At 41.1% G+C, this 20,145-nt stretch overlaps 1 protein-coding gene across 4 annotated transcripts in view; it reads right to left on the reverse strand.

Moving 5' to 3' along the window:
• larp1 (La ribonucleoprotein 1, translational regulator) overlaps positions 1–20,145 on the reverse strand; it is a 50,006-nt gene extending 29,861 nt beyond the window's left edge. For 2 of the 4 annotated variants that reach the window (XM_014333820.2, XM_014333819.2), the window contains exon 1: positions 19,429–20,144. In XM_014333820.2, coding sequence (XP_014189306.1) covers positions 19,429–19,825 — 397 coding nt within the window. In that variant the 5' untranslated portion in view covers positions 19,826–20,144. Of the gene's footprint in view, positions 1–1,183; positions 5,084–19,428 lie in introns of those variants that run through there. The other 2 variants (XM_005923128.3, XM_014333821.2) reach the window with 2 other exon arrangements.

Genomic DNA, 20,145 nt, shown 5'->3' on the forward strand with positions numbered 1-20,145 from the left:
AAGACGGCGGTGGGTTTGAAAACAATTTGCCGCGCTATGAATTCTGGGACACAGCTGCTTCTTCTTCTTCGGGGTTTAACGGCAGCTGGCATCCTTGTACATGCAGTGCTGCCATCTTCTGTTTCAGTCCGTTATTACACTCTTAAATCCTGCTATTATTCCTGCGTCTTTTGCGATCTTACAAAGCTTCAAACGACGCGTCGACTATTAAATCAGTCGTCGACGATTTTGATAGTCGACGTAATCGTGACTAGTCGACAAATCGTGGCAGCCCTACTTAGGACATGGTCAAAGTTGGCATCGGTTTTCAATACTGATGTTTGCCATTAACTAACCAACATCCTATATCAACCACCGATTTTCTACTTTGTTTTAGCTTTGTTCATTTATCACCGGAGAAACTGATAAGAAAATATAAAGAACAAACCTCTTGTTTTCTCTTTTTGGTTCATCTCACTGCAGCTGAAAACTGATAGACAGCCAACTGGCAAATGAGATGTCTGAGAGCAGGCAGTAGGTCTGGCATCAACCGTTCTGATGATGTAGCCTCAGTTTAAAGTACTTAAAATCTGAACACTGAATGAACTCTAAATGGACACAAATTTACAGCCTTTTATTATTCAGCTCTGTTAAGAAGTGCAGTAAAAGTGTACGGGGGAAGGATGAGGGAGAGAAGTGCAAACACAAGAGTCTACTGTATAATATAAGTTGGTCTTATAAGCATTCAGAAAAACAAACTAAAAGTCACGTTTACAGAGAGCATGACTGTAGAGAATTCTTCTCCCCTTAGATCCACTATAGGTAGTAAATATGATTTTTGATTTGGGTATCTGTCTGACACTTGTCTAAGCACCAACAAATTTCCCATGTTTGGGACTAATAAAGGTTATCTTATCTTAAAGACAAAACTAAACATCAAAAGAAAGAAGATCCAGAATTTAACTAGTTCTCCTTTAGTTTGGCTTTCCGATTGTATTCTCTCATCGCAATGCTTGCTGTTGTGCACTCTCTTTTTCCCAGGCTGGGAACGCCGTCATAAGCCGATTCTGAGGCATTTTAAGTACAAGTGAGGATGAGGAAAACACTGAAAGCCACAGCAAATGCTTCGCCAGCTAATCGCATGGAATTATATTAAATTAGCCACTGAATTTAAAATTTCTATACAGAAATATGTGTACATTACCCATGATGCAAGTTGACCAGTTTGGTTAGCAATTCAATGCTAAAGACCTCAAGATGGTCACATTAAGCAGATGAGGAGGAGACGGCGGCAGAGGTTTTCTTTTTCAACATCACTCTTCAGTCCATGTGGAGCCACAAATATCCTTACACACAGGCTTAATAATCAGAGTTAAGCTTCAAATCAGTTGTTTTTAATCAAATAGAGGACTGCGAGCTGAACCTCATGTCTCTTTACTGTCCCGTAGTATCCCTGGACTTCATTTACATGATTCCTGGACTTCAAACTTAGACTGTTTGTTTAACTTTGAGCCATGAATTTAGGAGATGGTGCAACAGTGGTTTAATTTGAGCTTCCTGACACTACAGTCTTTAACTTTTGCTTCATGCTAGGCCGTTTAGGAGCCTTGTATCCCCCAAGGATTACTCAACAGAAGTTGCGTAGTAAATAAAAAATGATTTCTTGGAGAGATCAAAGATGGGACGCAACATACGACAGCAATCACGCAACATGAACTAACAAACAGGGCGAGGGCGTGGTGTCTTTCTGATCGCTAATACATTTGTGCAATGCCTATTTAGATAAAACGGTATGAAGAACATTCAAAAACCACATTTTCTTTCAACATCAACCAGCCAGGAGAATCACAGTGTAACTGAATAACCCATTTAGAAACTAAGGTGGAAGGTGTGTATAGATATATTTTTTTTTTATTTATCTTTTAAACATCCTTCCTTTAAAAGAACAATTTTATGAGCAACAAATTTGCAGATCTTCTCTAATAACAAAGGATTTGTTGCAGATACAGACAGCGCAATTTTTAGTCAGCCCCTCATTAGCTCCAATCAGAGGCCTTCAGGTCCATCTCCCAGGCTACTACTTTGTTTTCATCAATGCAGTCTTTCATAAAGAAGCTGTGTGAAATAATTAAACAGCTAAAGTTTGCTTTGTGAAACTGGCAGCTTTTTACCCTTAAACAAAAGCTTCTTATAACCTGGTGACGTTTCAGGTGGCGAACGCAACATCCCACACTTAGCAGGCATAAAGTTGCGTCAGCAGCTGGCCGCTTACACTAATCGCGGCTGATAATGTCACATGAATGTGCCAGTCTGATAAAACTCACTAATGGCAGGTGGAAACCAAAGGATTTCTCCAAATGGGAAGCTGATTCTGCGCTAACCTGGTTTGCTACTTTAAGCTGGAACCCCCCAGTGTTAGGCGGCCTCATGACCGGACTTTTCAATCATCCTGGCCTGTAGTCATTTTACCACCAAAATTAGGAAAATCACTAAAAGTAGAAGACTTTTACAATTAATGGAAGAAAACTTTGGTTTACTTTGACCTAGATTTGTACATCCTTGTTCCTGACCTTCATAGGAAAATAGAAATGTGCAGCCAAAAGTGGACAAAGTGTGAACTATTACTCCTGCCTCTTCAGCTAAAGAATAAACGTCTCCACAGAAGATCCCTCGGAAAGTTATGAGACCAGCAACTGCGCAAAAAGCCTGACATCAAACTTATTTTCCTCCAAAAAAAATCCTGCAACTCTAAAATTAAAATTTGTACTCCCCTAATAGCTAGGAAGAGCAAATGGCACTCCTCAGCTGGATAGTTTGTTCATGGTATGCTCAGCACCAAAAATAGCTTTAACTGGCCTTATAAGTAAAGATCCAAAGACACATGGATCATTTGCTCGTGTCACATTGTTCTGTGACCAAGTCTCAACTACCAAACAGGACTGAACATATCATCCTGAACACAGGTATGCATCTGCAAACACCTAAGATTTCCACCCACCCACCTACTTAAACTCCAGCCACATTTGGGTCAGGTTAATGCATAACTGAAACTCCTGCTCTCCTGTCAGCAGACCCATGTTGAAACACTGGCCAGCGTAACAACTTTGCACTTATTTAGTCAAGGAATCCGTGTTAATTCCTCAAGCATTTAGCCCTCTCTTATCTGCTTAGTGTATGAACAATAGTAGTTACAAAAATTTCTCACTGCTCCTTGTTGTGCATGATTGTTCATTTTGTGCCTAATCACAGGAAGTGGGACAACGGAGGAAACACTCAACTTTCCTCGAGTCTTTCTACCTCGTCACCATGACAGAGCACTCTGACGTGGCCTCCAACAATCAGAACTCTAGAGGAGCTGTTTCAGTTGGGCAAAAACACCAACTTTTAAAGTGCATTTAGAATCAAAAGTCAGAATACTTTATTAATCCCTAAGGAAATTATGTTCTCTGTAAAAAATTACGGTCCTCTGTGAAAGGGGTGATGCCTTGCCCATTTTTGCTATACTCTGTACTGCTTCTGTGATTCATCTGCTTTTCTGGGAAATCAGCTGCTCGGTGGTATTAGGATTATTAAAGATAGATTTGCATGACCATTACATCAGTGAGCGAGTAAGTGCAGAACAGAAGCAGTAAGTGAGATTTTCTTTGACTGTATGGACACAGTATCTATTATAGGTTCTAATCTTAAAAAAAATAAAAAAAAAAAATAAAAAATTGACAAGTGACATCAGGAGCCAGGTTACCATTAACAGCATCTATCAAGTTACTTATGTTTTGATTACCCCTCCCTTACCTGTGTAAGTGGTAGTTCCCAGGTAAATGAGGCTGGTAATGCAAAAGCAATGGGATTAGAGAGAAAACGTGGCATCTTCCTGTAAGTGTGCATTGTGTTTAGTTTTATTTTAGAGTCACATTGTTTGAAGTTTCCAAATTTTTCCCCCTTTTGTTAATAACTACCAGATACAACTGTTTGTGCACGTGCTCCTGCACATCGCCTCCCTCTTAAAATATGGACTGCACAACTAACATCATGGAGATGTCACCAGGTGGCAAGATTTGCCACTAGAAGGACTTGCTGATGTTTTCTCACAAACTGATCTCCTTTACTTCTGTAACTAATTGTTCATACACTTACAGCAATTTATTTTTTTTTATTTTTTTTTTTTAAATATCGCTTCGACCACTTCTGGGAACCCAACAGCAGCAATGAACCAGACTAGTTCCTGAAACTGTGATTACATTTCATAGTCCACCAAACTCTGCAAAAAGTGGACAATCAAGTGTTGTTCAGTACTAAAAAGCAAGCTGTTGAGCTAAACTGCCACCTCATGATCATCTGAGCCGCATGCTAGGAATCCTCCTCGACAGACATGTAGGCATTACTTACAGGGCTGCTCAGTGTTCAGTGCACGTCACATGATGATTGCAGATGATAGTTTAAGGTCAGAGGAGAGCCTCCCTGGGCCAAGATGTTAGGCAAACTATAAGCTGATGCTCCTCAGGCAGTCACATCGTCAGTGGGTTCACATAAGATGCTCTTTGTGTATCTAACTACCTTCCAGGGCATTTAAGTAATGCAAGCAGTGACTGATTATTGCAGCAAGACTCCGTGGTATAGCCATTAACTTAACCTCTCTACTAATTTAATGCTTCAGCCCAAGAGTACAAACAAATGCAACATTTCCCTCATTAACAATTATTTCATGATACTTTTATAGTTGTAATGTCACTTGAGAAGCTAAAATTGTATTGTTAACTGTATTAAGGGGACTCAATTTAAACCACAGAAATCCATCACAAATTTCATTGCTTCTGCCCAAAAGCAGAAAAAAAAAAAAAAGTGATATGTGGCCTTGTGTTCAGGTCTTTGAAATATTAAGGACGCAACTGTAAAAATATTTTACCACAGGAATTATTTTTGATGTTGGACAGTGTTTGTGGTTTTGTTGACTATTGTTCTGACACAATAGCAGCTGGACAGCGTCTTATCACACAAAAGTCACCTTGAAGATGGCACCTGAACGGGCGTGGTTTAGAGCTGGGCGATAGAACGATAACGATATGTATCGCGATATAACTTTTACTCGATAGAGAAATTAAGCTATCGCGATAGACCTCGCCGCTCTTGTCCTCTTAAAAAAAAAAAAAAAAAAAAAAAAAAGGTCAGCCAATCCAAATTAAGTAGCGCAGAGCCGAACCAATCACAGCCGCAGCGTCACGTTCGCGTGACTTGTTACGTACAGCACAAGTGCCAAGCCGCACGTGTGTTTGTTTGGGAAGCAGCCAGCGGGTAATGGAGCCAGCGCGTAATGGAGGAAATGAGTGTGCCGACTAGAAAAATCAACCGAGCGTGACCGAAGAGAAAACAGATGATGGTTCCAACGCCGGAGAGATTGTCGAACGGAAGAGCCATAGAAGTTCCGTAGTGTGAAGGTATTTCGGCTATTTCAAGTCTGACAAAAAACAGAGTAGCGTGCACTGTAAATTGTGCCGAAAGCAAGTCTGGAAATACAATAAACTGGTGCATGCGTCACACTGTGCGCCACGTTATTGTTTCGGTGAAATGAATTTCTACAATACTGTTACTGTTAATTCTACTCTCTGCAGTGTTTAAATGCTTACATATACACACAGTTACTGTCCGTCCACACATACGACTCGGTTCTGCTTCTATGCCGCAGCTTTGTTTACTTTTTCCCACCGAGGCTTCTAGACTTCTGATTGGCCAACATTTCTGCACGGTTAGGAATCTAGCGCCACCTGCTGCTTTGGCATGTTCATAGCAGCGTTTTCCTTCATTTCTGCCTTTATGTGTGGACGGGATTATTTTTTAAAACGAAAACGGAAAATCTCCGTTTTCAAAAATACCCGTGTACGTGTGGACGTAGCCTCAGTCTCTGACTGGAAGCGCTAATTCGTCATTCGGCTTTTGTCAGACTAAAGTAACTGTTAAAACTGTTTGAAAAGCTCAGCTATACAACAAGGAGAGATTGAGAATTTCCTTTTAGTTCTCAGTTTATTTGATATTGACAAAAGTTAGTCAGTTTTGTCTGTTCTTCTGTAAAACAAACTAAGATTTATTTTTAGAATTAATATTTTGTTTCTAAGTGGAATTGACAATTTAGTCTGTTTTGTTTGTTCTATTTTGAAACTTAAACGCTTTAGCGGCTGCCTTTTGTGTAGTTTGCAATATTTGCCTTTATTTATCTGAAAAAGTCTCATGTTCCTTAAGTACATCTACCCTGTTGAACTTATTATGGGAAATAAATATTTAAATAAAAACAAGCTGCTGATTATTTCACATTTTACTTGTGAGCAACGGCACATTTAAATCTTACAAATATAGTTATTTGGCTTATATCGTGATAGATATCGTTATCGCCTGAAATGAAAAAAACATATCGTGATATGAAAAAATCTCATATCGCCCAGCTCTACCGTGGTTGCACAGCTGGTCACTTCTAATTTCACTAGTGTGACTCTAGCATCAGTTTGAGCATTTGGCTGAAACTGATGACAACCCTTCAGTTTTCTCCATCCTGTTTGCGTCATAATGCTTCAGAATTATTACACAACTACTGTAACACCTATTTAAAATGCTCTCATAAGCCAAATTGTAGATTTTAATCTCTTTAATGTGGCCCATTTCACAATACTTTACTACACCACATCAAAAAGTTTCCATCTGTGATCCCAAACCTTCACTCCTGAGCTTTGCTTCATGACTTTTAAGTGTTTTTGACTTTTGGCACCTTAAAAACCCCTCTCTGCAGGTATGAGTACAGGCTGGTTGTATTTTAAGTTTTATGGGGGCAACTGTAATAAAGCTCTGACAACTGTGCTACTGAATACTCTCAAACTGAAAGATGGGTGTAGGTATGACTATGTGTTACAAAGAGAAATGGCTAAATAACAGAAACCCTACAGAGAGAAAAAAAAAAAAAATGAGTGAAGATGTAAATGGGGGAGGAGGAGAGGGAAGTGTACGACAATCACCACGTGGTGCCAACCTGAAAAAAGCTCAGAATTAAAAAGAAAATAATTTATTTTTCCTGCACATAAAGAAACAAGAAGAACAAAACGCTGGCCGACTAAAACACCCAGTGAGAAGAATTAATCAGTGGGCTCATTTTTCATTAAAAGTAAATCAAAATGATACAAACAACTTCACCATTTGCTGTTTCCCGATCCTCAACATCAGCTGTATATGAACTGAGGAAAAGCCACTTAAATACAATCTAAATGCACGACAATTAAACAATGCTGCACTCGCACACAAACAAGTGTTAAAGTAAATCTAAATAATTGAAAGCCAGTCATGAACTAAAACGAACTGAATTTGACTATAAGGAGGAGTGTCCATATTTTGTTTACAGTGTACACAACACTAAATTATATGTAGCTTAAGCTGCGCATCAGCTGATCAAAGAAAGCACAGCCTGTGGCACACCTTTATTCCCCTTTTAAGCTTCACAGTTTGAGTGTTAGACCCTGATGAAAACTCAAGTTTTTCTTTGCTGTGCTTCTACTCATTTTATTAAATATTTTTCATTTATGTCCTAAAAGTTTCTGCTTTTAGGACATGTTTTTACCCCACTGAGGAGCACCTACCTGGGGTATATGTTTTAGAAACCGCACAGCACTTCCATTTACAAATAAAACAAACAAACAAAAAGACTGCTCCATGCTGATGGCTACTTAAGTAAGCTAGACCTATTCTCATGCATGTTACAGATGAGTCACCGACTGTTACATTTTTAAATGCTTTAAAAATAAATAAAATAATATAGACAATGAGTTGAAAGGCGAGTCTTCAGAGTCGGGTAACACCGGGGTACTTTCAGCCTCCGGGAACCTTTTTAAGACTTCTAGGAAGCGTTACAGATAAGTGTTCCTGTGTCTGCGTGCCAGATACTGGGAAATAGGGCTGTTTGATATAACGATATATATCATTATATCGAACAGTGTGATGTGTTGTTATAAAAACATCTATCGTTTCATTTTACGCTATCGTATGTTTCGTGGTGTCGCAAAATAAACTGTTTACGGCAATATTTTTTCATCGTTTTGATGGTCACTATATTAATTTCTTAAAGTTCTCTTTTATATTTTATATAACCACACTACGGACGGACAAGCGCCTGTTTTTAATGCGTTGTGGTTAGCTACAACGACGGTAACAGCATTGCGTGTCCGTTTGTTTATGTTCCACATAAACCTTTCACAATAAAGTTCAAGATCCTGTTGAGAGTTTTCAAAATAAACTGAATCATGTGAAAGAGCAGATTATTTACAGATGAGAAGTAAAAAAGAGCCACCAGGTGCTAAAAAAATAAACCTTAGACTCAAACGTTAGAACAGGCTTTTCCCCGCAGCACGCCGTGTAATAAATACTCAAAGAAAACGGCGGCCGTTACAACTCATGTCTAAAATTGTATCGTTTCATGCATCGGTTAAAACACTCGACTCCAGCTACATGACGCACAGCTGGAAACACTTCCCGCAAGTCGAGCTGCGCGAGATTCACAGAATTTACAGAAAATGTAAAATTTTTGTGATTTATATCGTTATCGGACGATAGATGTCTTATATCGGGATATGAGATTTTGGTCATATCGCACAGCCCTACTGGGAAAGTCATAATTCGACAAAAATCAGCGTTTACAGATGTTTCTTTTAGCTCCTGAACTGGATTAGACATTTTCTCAGCATTGGTAATAGGCCAACACAAGAATAAAGCACTGGGGACAACCACTTAAACAAAAGTCTTAACATTACACACGTAAAGAGCCTAAACACAAAAATGGGGGGGAAGAAAGATTTTGACAGAGCAAAATGTGATAAATATGCCGTTTGCAATTTCTCTCAACTTACTACTTAGCATCCACCAATGAAGAAACAACACCACGAGAAAATAAAATTGTCACAGCTGACTGGATTTACACCATTACATAATTTTTATTAGTTTGACGGCAGCATGTAGTTGTAGTTGGACTTTCCCTGCAGGTAGTTCCCGAAACCGTTTTCTCCAGCAGCAGCTCACAACTAAGTACTTATAACAACTTCACAGACTGATGACATCCATTAATAATATAGAAATAGCCCCTAAAGGTTTGAGATGCTTGCACTCTCATGCAAACTGTAATTTGCTCACATGCTAAATGTAAATTTCTTCAAATCTGTTTAAACAGAGGGACATTTAACTCTTCAGGACTATTAAAAGATTGCTGTTGTAACCAACAGATTATTTTTAGACACAGAATGTAAAATGATTATTTACATACCAATGTGAATGTTTGAGAAGCTCCAGCTGCTAGAGGAAAAAAAAAAAAACCCATTCACTGCTTCACCAAGACCAGCGTGCTCTTGTCTAAAGACATTAGTATGTAGTGACTCTTCTCTCAAGCACTACATCAACTACTTCTTTCAATTCTCTCATTTCACCCACTCCTATGTTTATTCCCCACAGTGCTCACTGAAGGTTGTTGCAGCCTGCTGTGCATGCTGGATTGCCAGAGGCTACCATTAACATTAGCCACTACCAACCAACAGTTCAAATCAGCCATTGTCTCTTAAAGTTTCTCCAGTGGGAGCTTCACATCTGTTCATTTTGTAATTCTAATGCTTTACTGTAATATACACTTAAACTTATTTTGCAGTCAAGTGCTCCAACTTGACAAAACAGATTTCTGCACATTTCTGAAAAGCTCTTCCTCCACATCTCGTCCTCCTTCCCAATCAACAGCCCCAAGAGTGCCTCCCCCCTCCCCATCCTCGCAAACCAAACAACCACTCCACACAACGCACATGCCTCATGGGAATTTGTGTTTGGCCTCCACCTGAATCCTACAGCAGCTTCAGTACCTGCCCTAAGATCCCACGGGGGCTCTCTTGGTGAATCCTATAAATAAACTTTATGCCACGTCGGCTCTGCAGTCTTATACAAACACAGTCGCAGCGTTGGGAAACGGGCCCATTCCTCAGCCAAACGCTGGGGTTTTTTTGTGGTCTGAATCACACAGGTTTTTCCTCCACTCCCACATGTGTTGTATCATGATTTTGAGGTTGTACATTCAAAAGATTTGTTATTTTGACTCCATATTTGGCTTCTGGAATTTCCCCCATAACTGTCACATTCTTGATATATGGGGAAAAAAAGTGTTGAACATAGAATCCCCATTATGATTTCTTTAATTAAAATAAATCCTGGCAGATCTTGTTTAAATGTTTGAGACACACCACATTTCCCCCAAAAGGCACCGAGGACAGCAAACAACCATCACTGGTTGGATAAAGCAATAATCACCTAAAAAAAATAAATAAATTAAAAAAAAAATCACCAAACACTGGTCACAGCCAACATCTCAAGTTATGAGTGTGACACTTTCTCTTGAGTTTTCTCTACTCACTGTTGCAGTCTGAATTGTTAACAGAGCGGAGTAACCACTGAGGGGGGGAAGCCTTTCTGCACGCAAGAACCAAATATGGAGGAAACGCGTACAATCGCAGCGCATGCACAGTTGAAGACTCCCTCTGAAGTCACGTGATCTGTAGGGTGATGACATCACAAGCTCACATGGAGTAAAAAGACTAGGAGATGTCTCGCTCAGTATTCTGTGCTGCATTCGCAGCCAGCACAGAGACGCACATCAAATGAAGCGACCCGGGCTCCAACTTCACCTCAGATGTGGAAAGAGTTCAAGTTAAGAATAAGATGAAAACTGTCCAATCGCCAGAGTCACGTACAGGCAGGACAGTGGTGACAGATGGTGGTGGGGGTGATAAACAGTAGGCAGAGTGAAGAACACATGACTTAAAGCTTCAACAATTTTTAAATGAACTAAAACCAAAGCTGCGAAACTGTAACAGTATCCCGAAGGGTGATGATCAGCTATGATGAAGGGCTGAACAATTATACCAACTTCAACTGCTTAAAAAGCTGTGGCCACTTTATGAGTGCCTGACAACCATTTCTACATCTCAATACACTGTGTACAGTACTTGAGACACCCCACATTTTACTTTTTTCCCCCCTTTCAAGGAGTGAGACTTTCTTATTGTTTTAAACGTGCGCTTCAGCAATATTTCTCCATGCTATCTAAAAGGTATTCAGATACTTTTCCTTTAGATATCAGCCTTTTCAGTCCAGTTCCTCTGCCTAACGTCTTGCACAAAACTGCCCTATTGATATGTTCCAGATTAAATTGGAATTTCTGAGTTTCCAGTCAAAAGTTTCATCTGGAATGCCCCCCCCAACTTCTGGATTTTGCCACTCAGAATTTAGGAGCAGCCCCACCAACCCGGGGTTAACAATCCAAGCTGGCAGCAGCAAAATGAATCTTAAATAAACAAACAAACTGCCACCGTTGTGCATTTGTGAGTCGCTAAAAAAAAGCAATACGCACAGCAAGATCCATGAATATGCTGCAAAACAAAATTATGTTGCTTCTTAGCAAGGAAGAACCATTGCTTTATCGACTTTCCTACAGGAACGTACCGAGTTCCGACATGCAAGACTTCCCATGTAACTGGAACTGCATATGTATAATTGCAACATAAAAAAGGCACCTAAGTCAGTCGATGAACCAACGTTACAAGGAAATTTAAAGTATCTTCAGACACTGAATCTACCAAATAAATAAAAATACGAAACAGTCTGACAGGGACAAAATTAATAAAAATACAGGGCTACAGTCATTTTCCATTTTCCTAGCAAAATATAAAGAAATGGTTAATCGTCCAAGGCTTCACAGAACTATAAATGCCAAAAGTGATTCAACGTTTGCATGAACATTACCACAATTATTTCCCCCCATAATGTACACACTTCATAACAAAGGAATAAGATGAAATATAACTGGCACCCACCCACCCTTCAAGCCAATAAAAAATAAAAAATAAAATACAGAGGAGCCAAGTCATATTTCAACGTGCCACCAACTGGACACGTCCTCGATATAAACTGTCCACACCCGAACCTTCTTGGAGGGATGTGCCTTTATCACAGAGTCCAGACACAAGCCGGTGATAGATAAAAGTAACTCGAGCTGGACAACCTAAGAGAGGGACTATAGTTTGTATGTGACACGCGTGTAGTGTGTGGGGAGAAGTGCAGTACAGTGAGTACAATAGACACTAGGCTGCTACCTAGCTTAGCAATGCTACACTTTGTGAACAAGCCATGATGTTCTCAGTTTTGCTATCTGACACTTTTAAAAAAAAATTAAGAAAAACAACAACACAGGATTGGTTATGTTGAGACTTCCATTTTCAACTTTTGGTTGTAATTCCTTCTTCCTACAGAACAATGTAAAACTGTGCATTACATCCTACTCGTAGCCCAAGAGCACACGTTAAAATGGCTCATTATGCAGTGGCATTAAAGAGGGGAAAAGCAGAAACTCCTAAAATTAGAGACACTGTTACCATATGCATTTCAAATATAAACATTTTTGCCAGTCAACTCATTATTTGACTATGACAGTAATGAAATCTTCAGAGAAAAAAAAAGGAAAACTCAGCAACACCAGAGCATTGAGATGCTTCTGTAGGTTCAACAGAAGCTCACAGAAGCTATCAAATTTCCCCCTAACCTCCAACACAGTCTCATTTACACAAGCCAACCAGTCAGCTGAGCTGCCATTAGCACATTAAGGACCCATTCAGCAGCTGAAGCATGGTGGCAGCCTGGTCTGCAGCTGTAGTTCCATTTTACCCATTCAACTGTTAACACTCGTTCAGGGATGGGACCTTCGCTGGGTCCCGACACCTCGTAAAACCCGCCAACAAACAGATCCGTGGTGTGTGACGACACAAGAAGGGGAGTCGGAGGGGGGCTCTTCACTAGTGACATTAAAGACAACGAGAGCTACGGGCTGGGACAAATGCAGGAGAAAACAGAGTTGTCCATGCTAATTTTAAAACAGCAACCCCCTACAAAGCGCTGAGCAGCTCTGAATATCCACAAACTACCAGAGTACTTCAGATTTACAACTGAGAGGTGAGATGAAAACCATACCATGCTACAGAAACAAAAACAGCACATAATCTTATACAAATAGTGTGCTAAAAATAAACAATCTAAAGTGGTGACAATAGAAAGTAAATAAACTAAAGGCATGTGATGCAAATTATAAAGAGAAGACAGTTTAACTGCCTTCCTCTACTCAAAGGTTTCTGTACATGCTATAGGAATGCTAATGCACTGAGCTCAATCTATATTTGCATGTATTCTGTAGATCTGCCGATTGTTTCCGACTCCCCAGCCAAGCTAAGGTCACACCTCAGCTGACAATTACCACAACAGCAAAAAGAAAATAACACTTTAAATCATTTAGGCGCTTTGAGCTGAAAAATGTATAAATCACCTCAAAAATTGTGGCTGTGTACACCAATGTCTGCACTAAACCACAACTCTCCAGGTTATACTTTTAAATGTGCCAATTCTCAAAAACACAAGAACACTTGAGTAATTAAGGACAATTCAAGACTATGATTAGCTGGTGTGTTCATGTTAGCATGACTTCATCACACAACACATCAGATGCACTGCACCTCCAGTCCTACTACAACTACATTTAACTGGAAATAGGTAAACGGAACGCAACATTACACCCACACAAAACTCCCAAGTGAAGAAAAACACCAACTCCTGATCTCTAAATGAGAGAAAGAGTCATATCAATGTTAGGGAGATCCACAACGAGTCAGCCCTGTTACTGTTTCGACACCATTAGCCAACACTGAATTCCCAACAGATGACAGTGTCTCTCTTCCATCTGTGAAGTTGTAAATTTGAAGCTCAATTATAGAAGAGTATACCAACATAACCATGCTACCCATCCAAATTGTAGCTCAGGGAGTGGACGCAATGTTAGGTACAACACAAAGTGCAACCCATTAAAGCAACATTTAATACACTTTGATTATTAGACAGCATTAACCTTAAATACACACGAAATATTTGCATTACCAAAGTTTAGCCATTAGTCCGCCCTCAGTTTATCATTTTCTGACTTTTAGACTAGACTAACTACCAGGAACATCCATACTGAATGTTTTGAATCTGTTATTCCCAATCACATTAAAATTATGTAGTGACCCAAAGAATAAGACTGTGGATACAAGTGCTGGAAATTAATTTCCTCTAAATGGTGTCTGGCTGTTCGGGAAGGGCTCAGTATAGAACAACTCCTGCATATTGAAAGTTGTGAGTTGCGGTGGTTCAGGTACCTGGCTAAGATGCCTCCTAGATGAAGAGTTTCATATATGTCCTGCTAGGCGGCTGCCCAGGGCAGACCTAGTATACACTGGAGAGATTACAGAGCTGAAGAAGAAGAGCTAAAAGAGAAGGTGGCTAAAAGTCAGGTCTGAGCTTCTCTGCTTAGAATGCTGCTATTATGACCGTTGAAAACAATGGATGGATGGTTGAAACACTAAAGTCATGGTAAATAACTGGAGTGAAATCTCTCCAGAAAACAGCCCTGGTACTGCAAACTAAACTTGTTTAATTTTATTAGTACCAGAAGCAACACCCACAGAGCCAGAACAGAGCAGTGAGGTGTTGTAGGAGGACAGGAAACAGAGTGGTTTAGCCAAAGTGGCTGCACTTTGCTCCTAATTACAAGTCTTTTATGCACTGGACATTGGTCAGCTCTCTATATCACCTTGTTTTTAGCTAATTGATTTTTGTTATCACCAAAACTACTTTGAAAATTAGCTGGAAAACACTTTTTTTTGTTTAATTGTCCTACTTTGCCTGAGAAAGACACAAAACAACATACTACAGATGTTAAAGAAATCTAAAGGTCATCAGCTTCAGCTTCAGCTTCTAGGTCAGACCTCTCTCAGTAATAGTGAAGGTAGACTGGATTTTTTTTAATGTACTTTGCTGAAGTGGAAAAAAGTAAACAGGACAGGAAGTAGAAACAAAAACAGCTCATGGGGTTGGCAGGGTTGACAACTGCAAGCCACAAAGTTATCGCACCCCTCACTCTCACCTGGTTTTGTTAAATTTCCTACAGGCAGCAGTGGTGGGGTACACATGCAAACGTGTTCATGTTACAAATGGAGCTTTCATCGTTTCACAGTTTAAAATATCGCATCGACCAACTACTTTGTGACAAAAATCAAATATAATCAGCTGTCTGTGAAGATTCTCCACCCACAAATGAACTACAACTCCACCCCGTCTTGTACTGCAGTCTTTGTTAAGCCACAGAGTTTCTTGTAATGGCTCAACCCGTCACCCGTCACTAGAAAAGAGCCCATCAGCATGAAGTCCATGGCAATTGAGTCAGACTACGTCCAACTCAAATGAGGATACGATCCTTGTTTGATGAGCAGCTTAAATTTATTAAAGACCAATATTGGTACCTGGTCATTTATTTGTCTAGTAGGAAAAAAAAGAGACAGGAAGCTCTGATTTTTGCGCTACCAGTAAAAATCAACTGAGGATGGTGGTGTTCCATCAAGTGGATAACAGATGCCACACACATACACAACACTGGCACAGTCCCCCCCTGCTCCACAAAGAAAGTGAAGGAGATCAAGATATAGTGTACCCTGTGGGAGTTTTGACTTCCAGTAGGTCTACAGAGCAGTTGTGTCATGCATGTGGACAAAAAAGCAAACAAACAAACAAACATACAAACTTCTCCTAAAGACATGCCAAAGGCACTGAAAAGCATGGGTGCAATTAAGGAAATCCCAAAAAGTTGATTCTGTTCATCTGGACACACTAAATCACTTGGATGAGTGCCGAAACATTTCTCCCACTGAAAACGCAACATCCAAATGAACAGAATCAACTTTCTGGGAAGTCTCAATTTAAATATACTCAACAAGCCATTGTTGGAAATGATTGATGAGAAAGGAAATGCTTTAAACATTTGCCATATCTTAAGGAGCCCAAGAAAGTGCTTTGGTACACAACACCGGATGTAAACATAATTTGTGTGCTCATGGTAACTCCACAGTGCACCTTTAAGCCTGTGGTCATTACTCTTTACACGCCAGCCTGGGGGAAACTGGTGTGGTGTGCTTGAGCGCCAGTGGTGGTTTGGGGAGTAAACATGAAGCCACACTCCCTGGAGAACAGCCCCACTCATGTTTACTACAAATATTAACAGTCTTACACTGAAGCTAACAAATAAAAACTGCGCTTTACTAATTTTGATCCATCATCTCTGAACAGAAAGGTTACACATGCCTTTAAATTTCAACCAGAGTGTCGTCTCGTATTTTCTCTAGGACAGCAAATTCAAAGGTCTGATAAGAATGTCCTCTCTGAACTCTGTACGATGACATGGAGCAACTACCCATCCAGGTCCTTACTGGGTCAAACATTTTATCTCTCACTCCTGTTAAATGTTCATAATGAGTCAGCTGATGATCTTTCTTTTAAATGGTGGATGGTAACGGTAATTATGACTGTATATGTAACAGGATTTATGTTATGCTACTTTGCACACATTAGGTGTGGTTAGAAAACTCCAGGTAAACTTGACATTAATATGAAACCAAATCAGTCTGAACCATGGGGGAAAAAAATTTATATATCTTGTCGAAATCCGCTTTTAACATATAGCAACATACTCCCACTGTGACATGTGGATAACCATTCCCAGTCATGCAGGTTCTAGCTTTATCCATAACAGAATTCCAGGATCTTGTTCAAGGACACACAGAGTACAAACGGCTGATTAGAAACTACAGTGTGATCGCTTACAGGGTTTTAAACTCCATTTCCACCTTCTGTCTTACCAATTTCCATGACGGAGGGGATCTTAGTTTCCCTAAATGATCACTTGAAACTAATCATAAGCCTACTTCTATTAGCTTTTTAAGGTGACACTGATGCAAAGCCAGACCAACATAAAGGTTTGCCAGGGTTTGGCAAAGTAACATCGGTTCAACAGCCATCAGAGATGGCCAAAAAACACCCACAAGCATCCCCTGGCTATTTAAAATATCCCACTTACAGAACTCCACTTAAGAGTAGGATTATTCCCACCAATGACTCTGACTAGCTAAGGAGCAAAATCTTGACCTACTGTTTTGTTTTTGAAATCAAAACTCTACCGTTTTATGTCAGGAATTTGTCTGTGTGGTGGATCAAACTGAGCCAAAAGTTCTGGAACCACACAACCACAAAGACTTATTTTATCATTTCTTCAATTAATATAAAATAGCTTATTTGGACCAAATTCAGTCCTTGTGAAACATCTGAGTCGTAAACATCATATATGTGTGTTATTAAAACTATTTTGCAAAAGCAAACACTTGTATGTTGACATATTTTATGCTAAACTTTCTCACAAAAAAAGTTTGTTTTTGTACATATTCCTTATGTGTTCTCATTCTTCTTGGCTTTTACCTGGGACCTGTGTGCAAAACTTAGTTTCACTTCCTGCGAATGAACGTGTTGGAATGACAAAAAACAGAAGAATTAAAAATTCTTCATGGTAGACATATTTCTATATCACTACCCAACCCAAAACCATGGTTTACCTACATACCCAAAAACTGAAATCTATTTTCAGGGAACTGCTCATAAGTCATGGAGACAAAAACCTGTGACTAGAACTTCCCAGCAACACTGGTAGTGGCCTTGAATCATAAGTAAACAAGAAAACAAAAAGCTTTAGAGCCACTGCCTCAAAAAGTCAACCAGCAAACCGGTTTCAATCAGGATAAAGAAGGGGTGGAGGGGGGCAATGCTGCCTGGCAAGCTACAAACTGGCTCTTCATGTGCTGATGTGACAGATTTAGGAGCAAGAAGCAATCCAATCCACCCTGAGTACAGGCTGAAGTCTGCATGAGTTACACACGCTTTCAGCTCTTGTGCAAACAAAGACTCGGACCTGACTGAGCGGCTGCAACACAGCCGGCGTGCAGGAAATCACGCATGGCTGTGAGACATGAAAACCACGTTGCTTTAACAGGACAGGGAACTGTCCCCTACATGTGCATCACCAATTATCACTCCACCTGATAGATTATCGACAAGTGGTGTGGATTCTGGGGCAACTTCGTGTGAATTGTTACAGACAAAAATATAATAGTAATCCGTTTTCTAGATCACTGATCGATAAGATAAAATCCACGATGAAATCTGCCTGCTAGCTTCCAAGCTAACGACACCTAGCAGGGTGGAGGAGCAGACTAGGTACCGGGTTTTGCTCTGACAACACATGCACGACGTGACAACCGGCTTCTTTACCACGAAAACCCCCGGACCGCCTCAGGCAAGACCGCCACATGCGACATCTGCCCTCTAATGCAGCGAAGTCGCCCAAGCAGCCAGCTAGCTAGCTAACAGCTCTCATGCCTTTCTCTAGGGGAACACGTGGAGTGAACACGTGACGTCTCACAACAAACATGCTCGTTTTTAGAGCTTAAACCACCAAATGTTTCAGGTTTGACAAGAATTTCAGCACCGAGGAGGGCTCTCTAAACGACTGAGAGGCTGACGTACTTTACACGGGCTGATCGGAAGCGAGTATTAGCCACATGGGAGCTAGGCTAACATCTGAATGAGAAGGGCCCGGCGAAGGACTAGGCCAAAAAGAGTCAGTGTGCTATTGTTAGCCGGCTAAGCTACTACACAACCGAGCATACTCGTGCCTTTAATGCTAATTGATGCAATGCGAGAGACATGGCGGATGTCTCGATCGACTGATGCGGTTGATGCTGTGTCGAAACCGGTCCCAAAAGCAAACAGTAGTAAATACTGGTTTAAATATTTGGCAAGCTTGGTGTGTGTCAGCAGAGCAGAGATGTGGCTGTATGCAAGGGTGGGTGTCAGCAGAAGAAGGGGGAGGGAGATCATCAAGACAGGGGAGCTTCTTTCTTCTCCTCCTAACTTGAAAGTTTAAAGTCTATGCAAGCAAGCATGCACGATGACATTGCTAAAAAATTAATACGCTCCTTCTCCTAAAAAGTCCCAAGAAAGAGACACCAAAACTCTCAAGTAAAAGAAAATGCACGACCTGATGACACACCAGTGAGCAACTTCACAACCTTTGCACCACAACACACAGTGCCCATAAAACGTCCACGCAAGTCAAGGGCTATTTGGGGTACCGGATCCCTGAACTGCACCTTTAAATTTCAGAAAAGCTGCATGCACTTTGGAGCACCTTTACTTTTTTTTGGGAAGGGTGTGCTCACTTGTGCAATCAGCCACCCATGTTCCCCCAAGAATAGCCTTCACTATGAGGAGGTGGTGGTGGAGGGAGGGCTTTAACTCCAAATATAACCAGCCTGCAAAATACCACAGTTAGAGCTTGTTCATCAATTCTGTTGCCTCTCTTTTTTTCCTTTCTTTTTGGTTCAATAAATCACCCCCATGACTCCCCCTGTGCAAGCAGGACGACCACACCTGTGCAGGCAGACACTAAACACAACACTGACAGCCAGTAAATCAACACGTAGGGAGGGTACAGACCGTGGTGTGCTTGTCCATTCACGCTGACCACGGTCACAGCATTCATTTTCCTCGTCCACGGGTTCACCTTGGGCGGGGGAGCTTCAGTAAAGTCCTTTTTGTTGCCACCGCCGCCTTTAACTCCCTCCTCGCTTAGCTTGTCTTCGCTGTCACAGCCGCCTTTGCTCTCCTCTGTCGCCCGCTTGGAGGTCTGCTCCTCCGAGCCGGTGGTCCCTCCCTGTCCTGGACTGCTGCTGCCGCCTCCGCCGCTCCCCTGATCGGCGACACCCGTCTGCCGCTTGGCCCCGTCGCCCCGGCCGCTCGCCTCCTCCTTAGGCTCACTGCGGATCACTTTACCGTGCTCCTTCGCTTGAGCAAGCGGGTTGCCGGGTAGGAGAGCCTCCACCTGAGTGGCCATTTCCCACCACCGTCTTTCTTCCCCCCTCAGGATTACCAGTCCTCCCCCCCGGCCCGAATTCGCCTTCAATTTCAGGGAAACGTGAAGTTTTTCCGCAGAGTCTACCGCCTCTGTGTCGCTCCGAGACAAAAAGAGCTTCAGTCCACGACGCGGAGCAGTCAGCGCCGAGTTAGAGCATATACAAAAACCCAAGAAACGTCTCCGGGGCCTCTCAGGATTACAACCTTATCTCCACCACTAGTAGCAACATGGATGATCCCCACCACGCGATAGAAAGGTGCGCGCACGTACAGTGTGGAGGGGGAGGAGACACGTAAAAC

This window comes from Haplochromis burtoni, unplaced genomic scaffold (genome assembly GCF_018398535.1).
Source record: "Haplochromis burtoni strain Fernald_Lab_line unplaced genomic scaffold, NCSU_Asbu1 Contig_66, whole genome shotgun sequence".
Lineage (NCBI taxonomy): Eukaryota > Metazoa > Chordata > Actinopteri > Cichliformes > Cichlidae > Haplochromis > Haplochromis burtoni.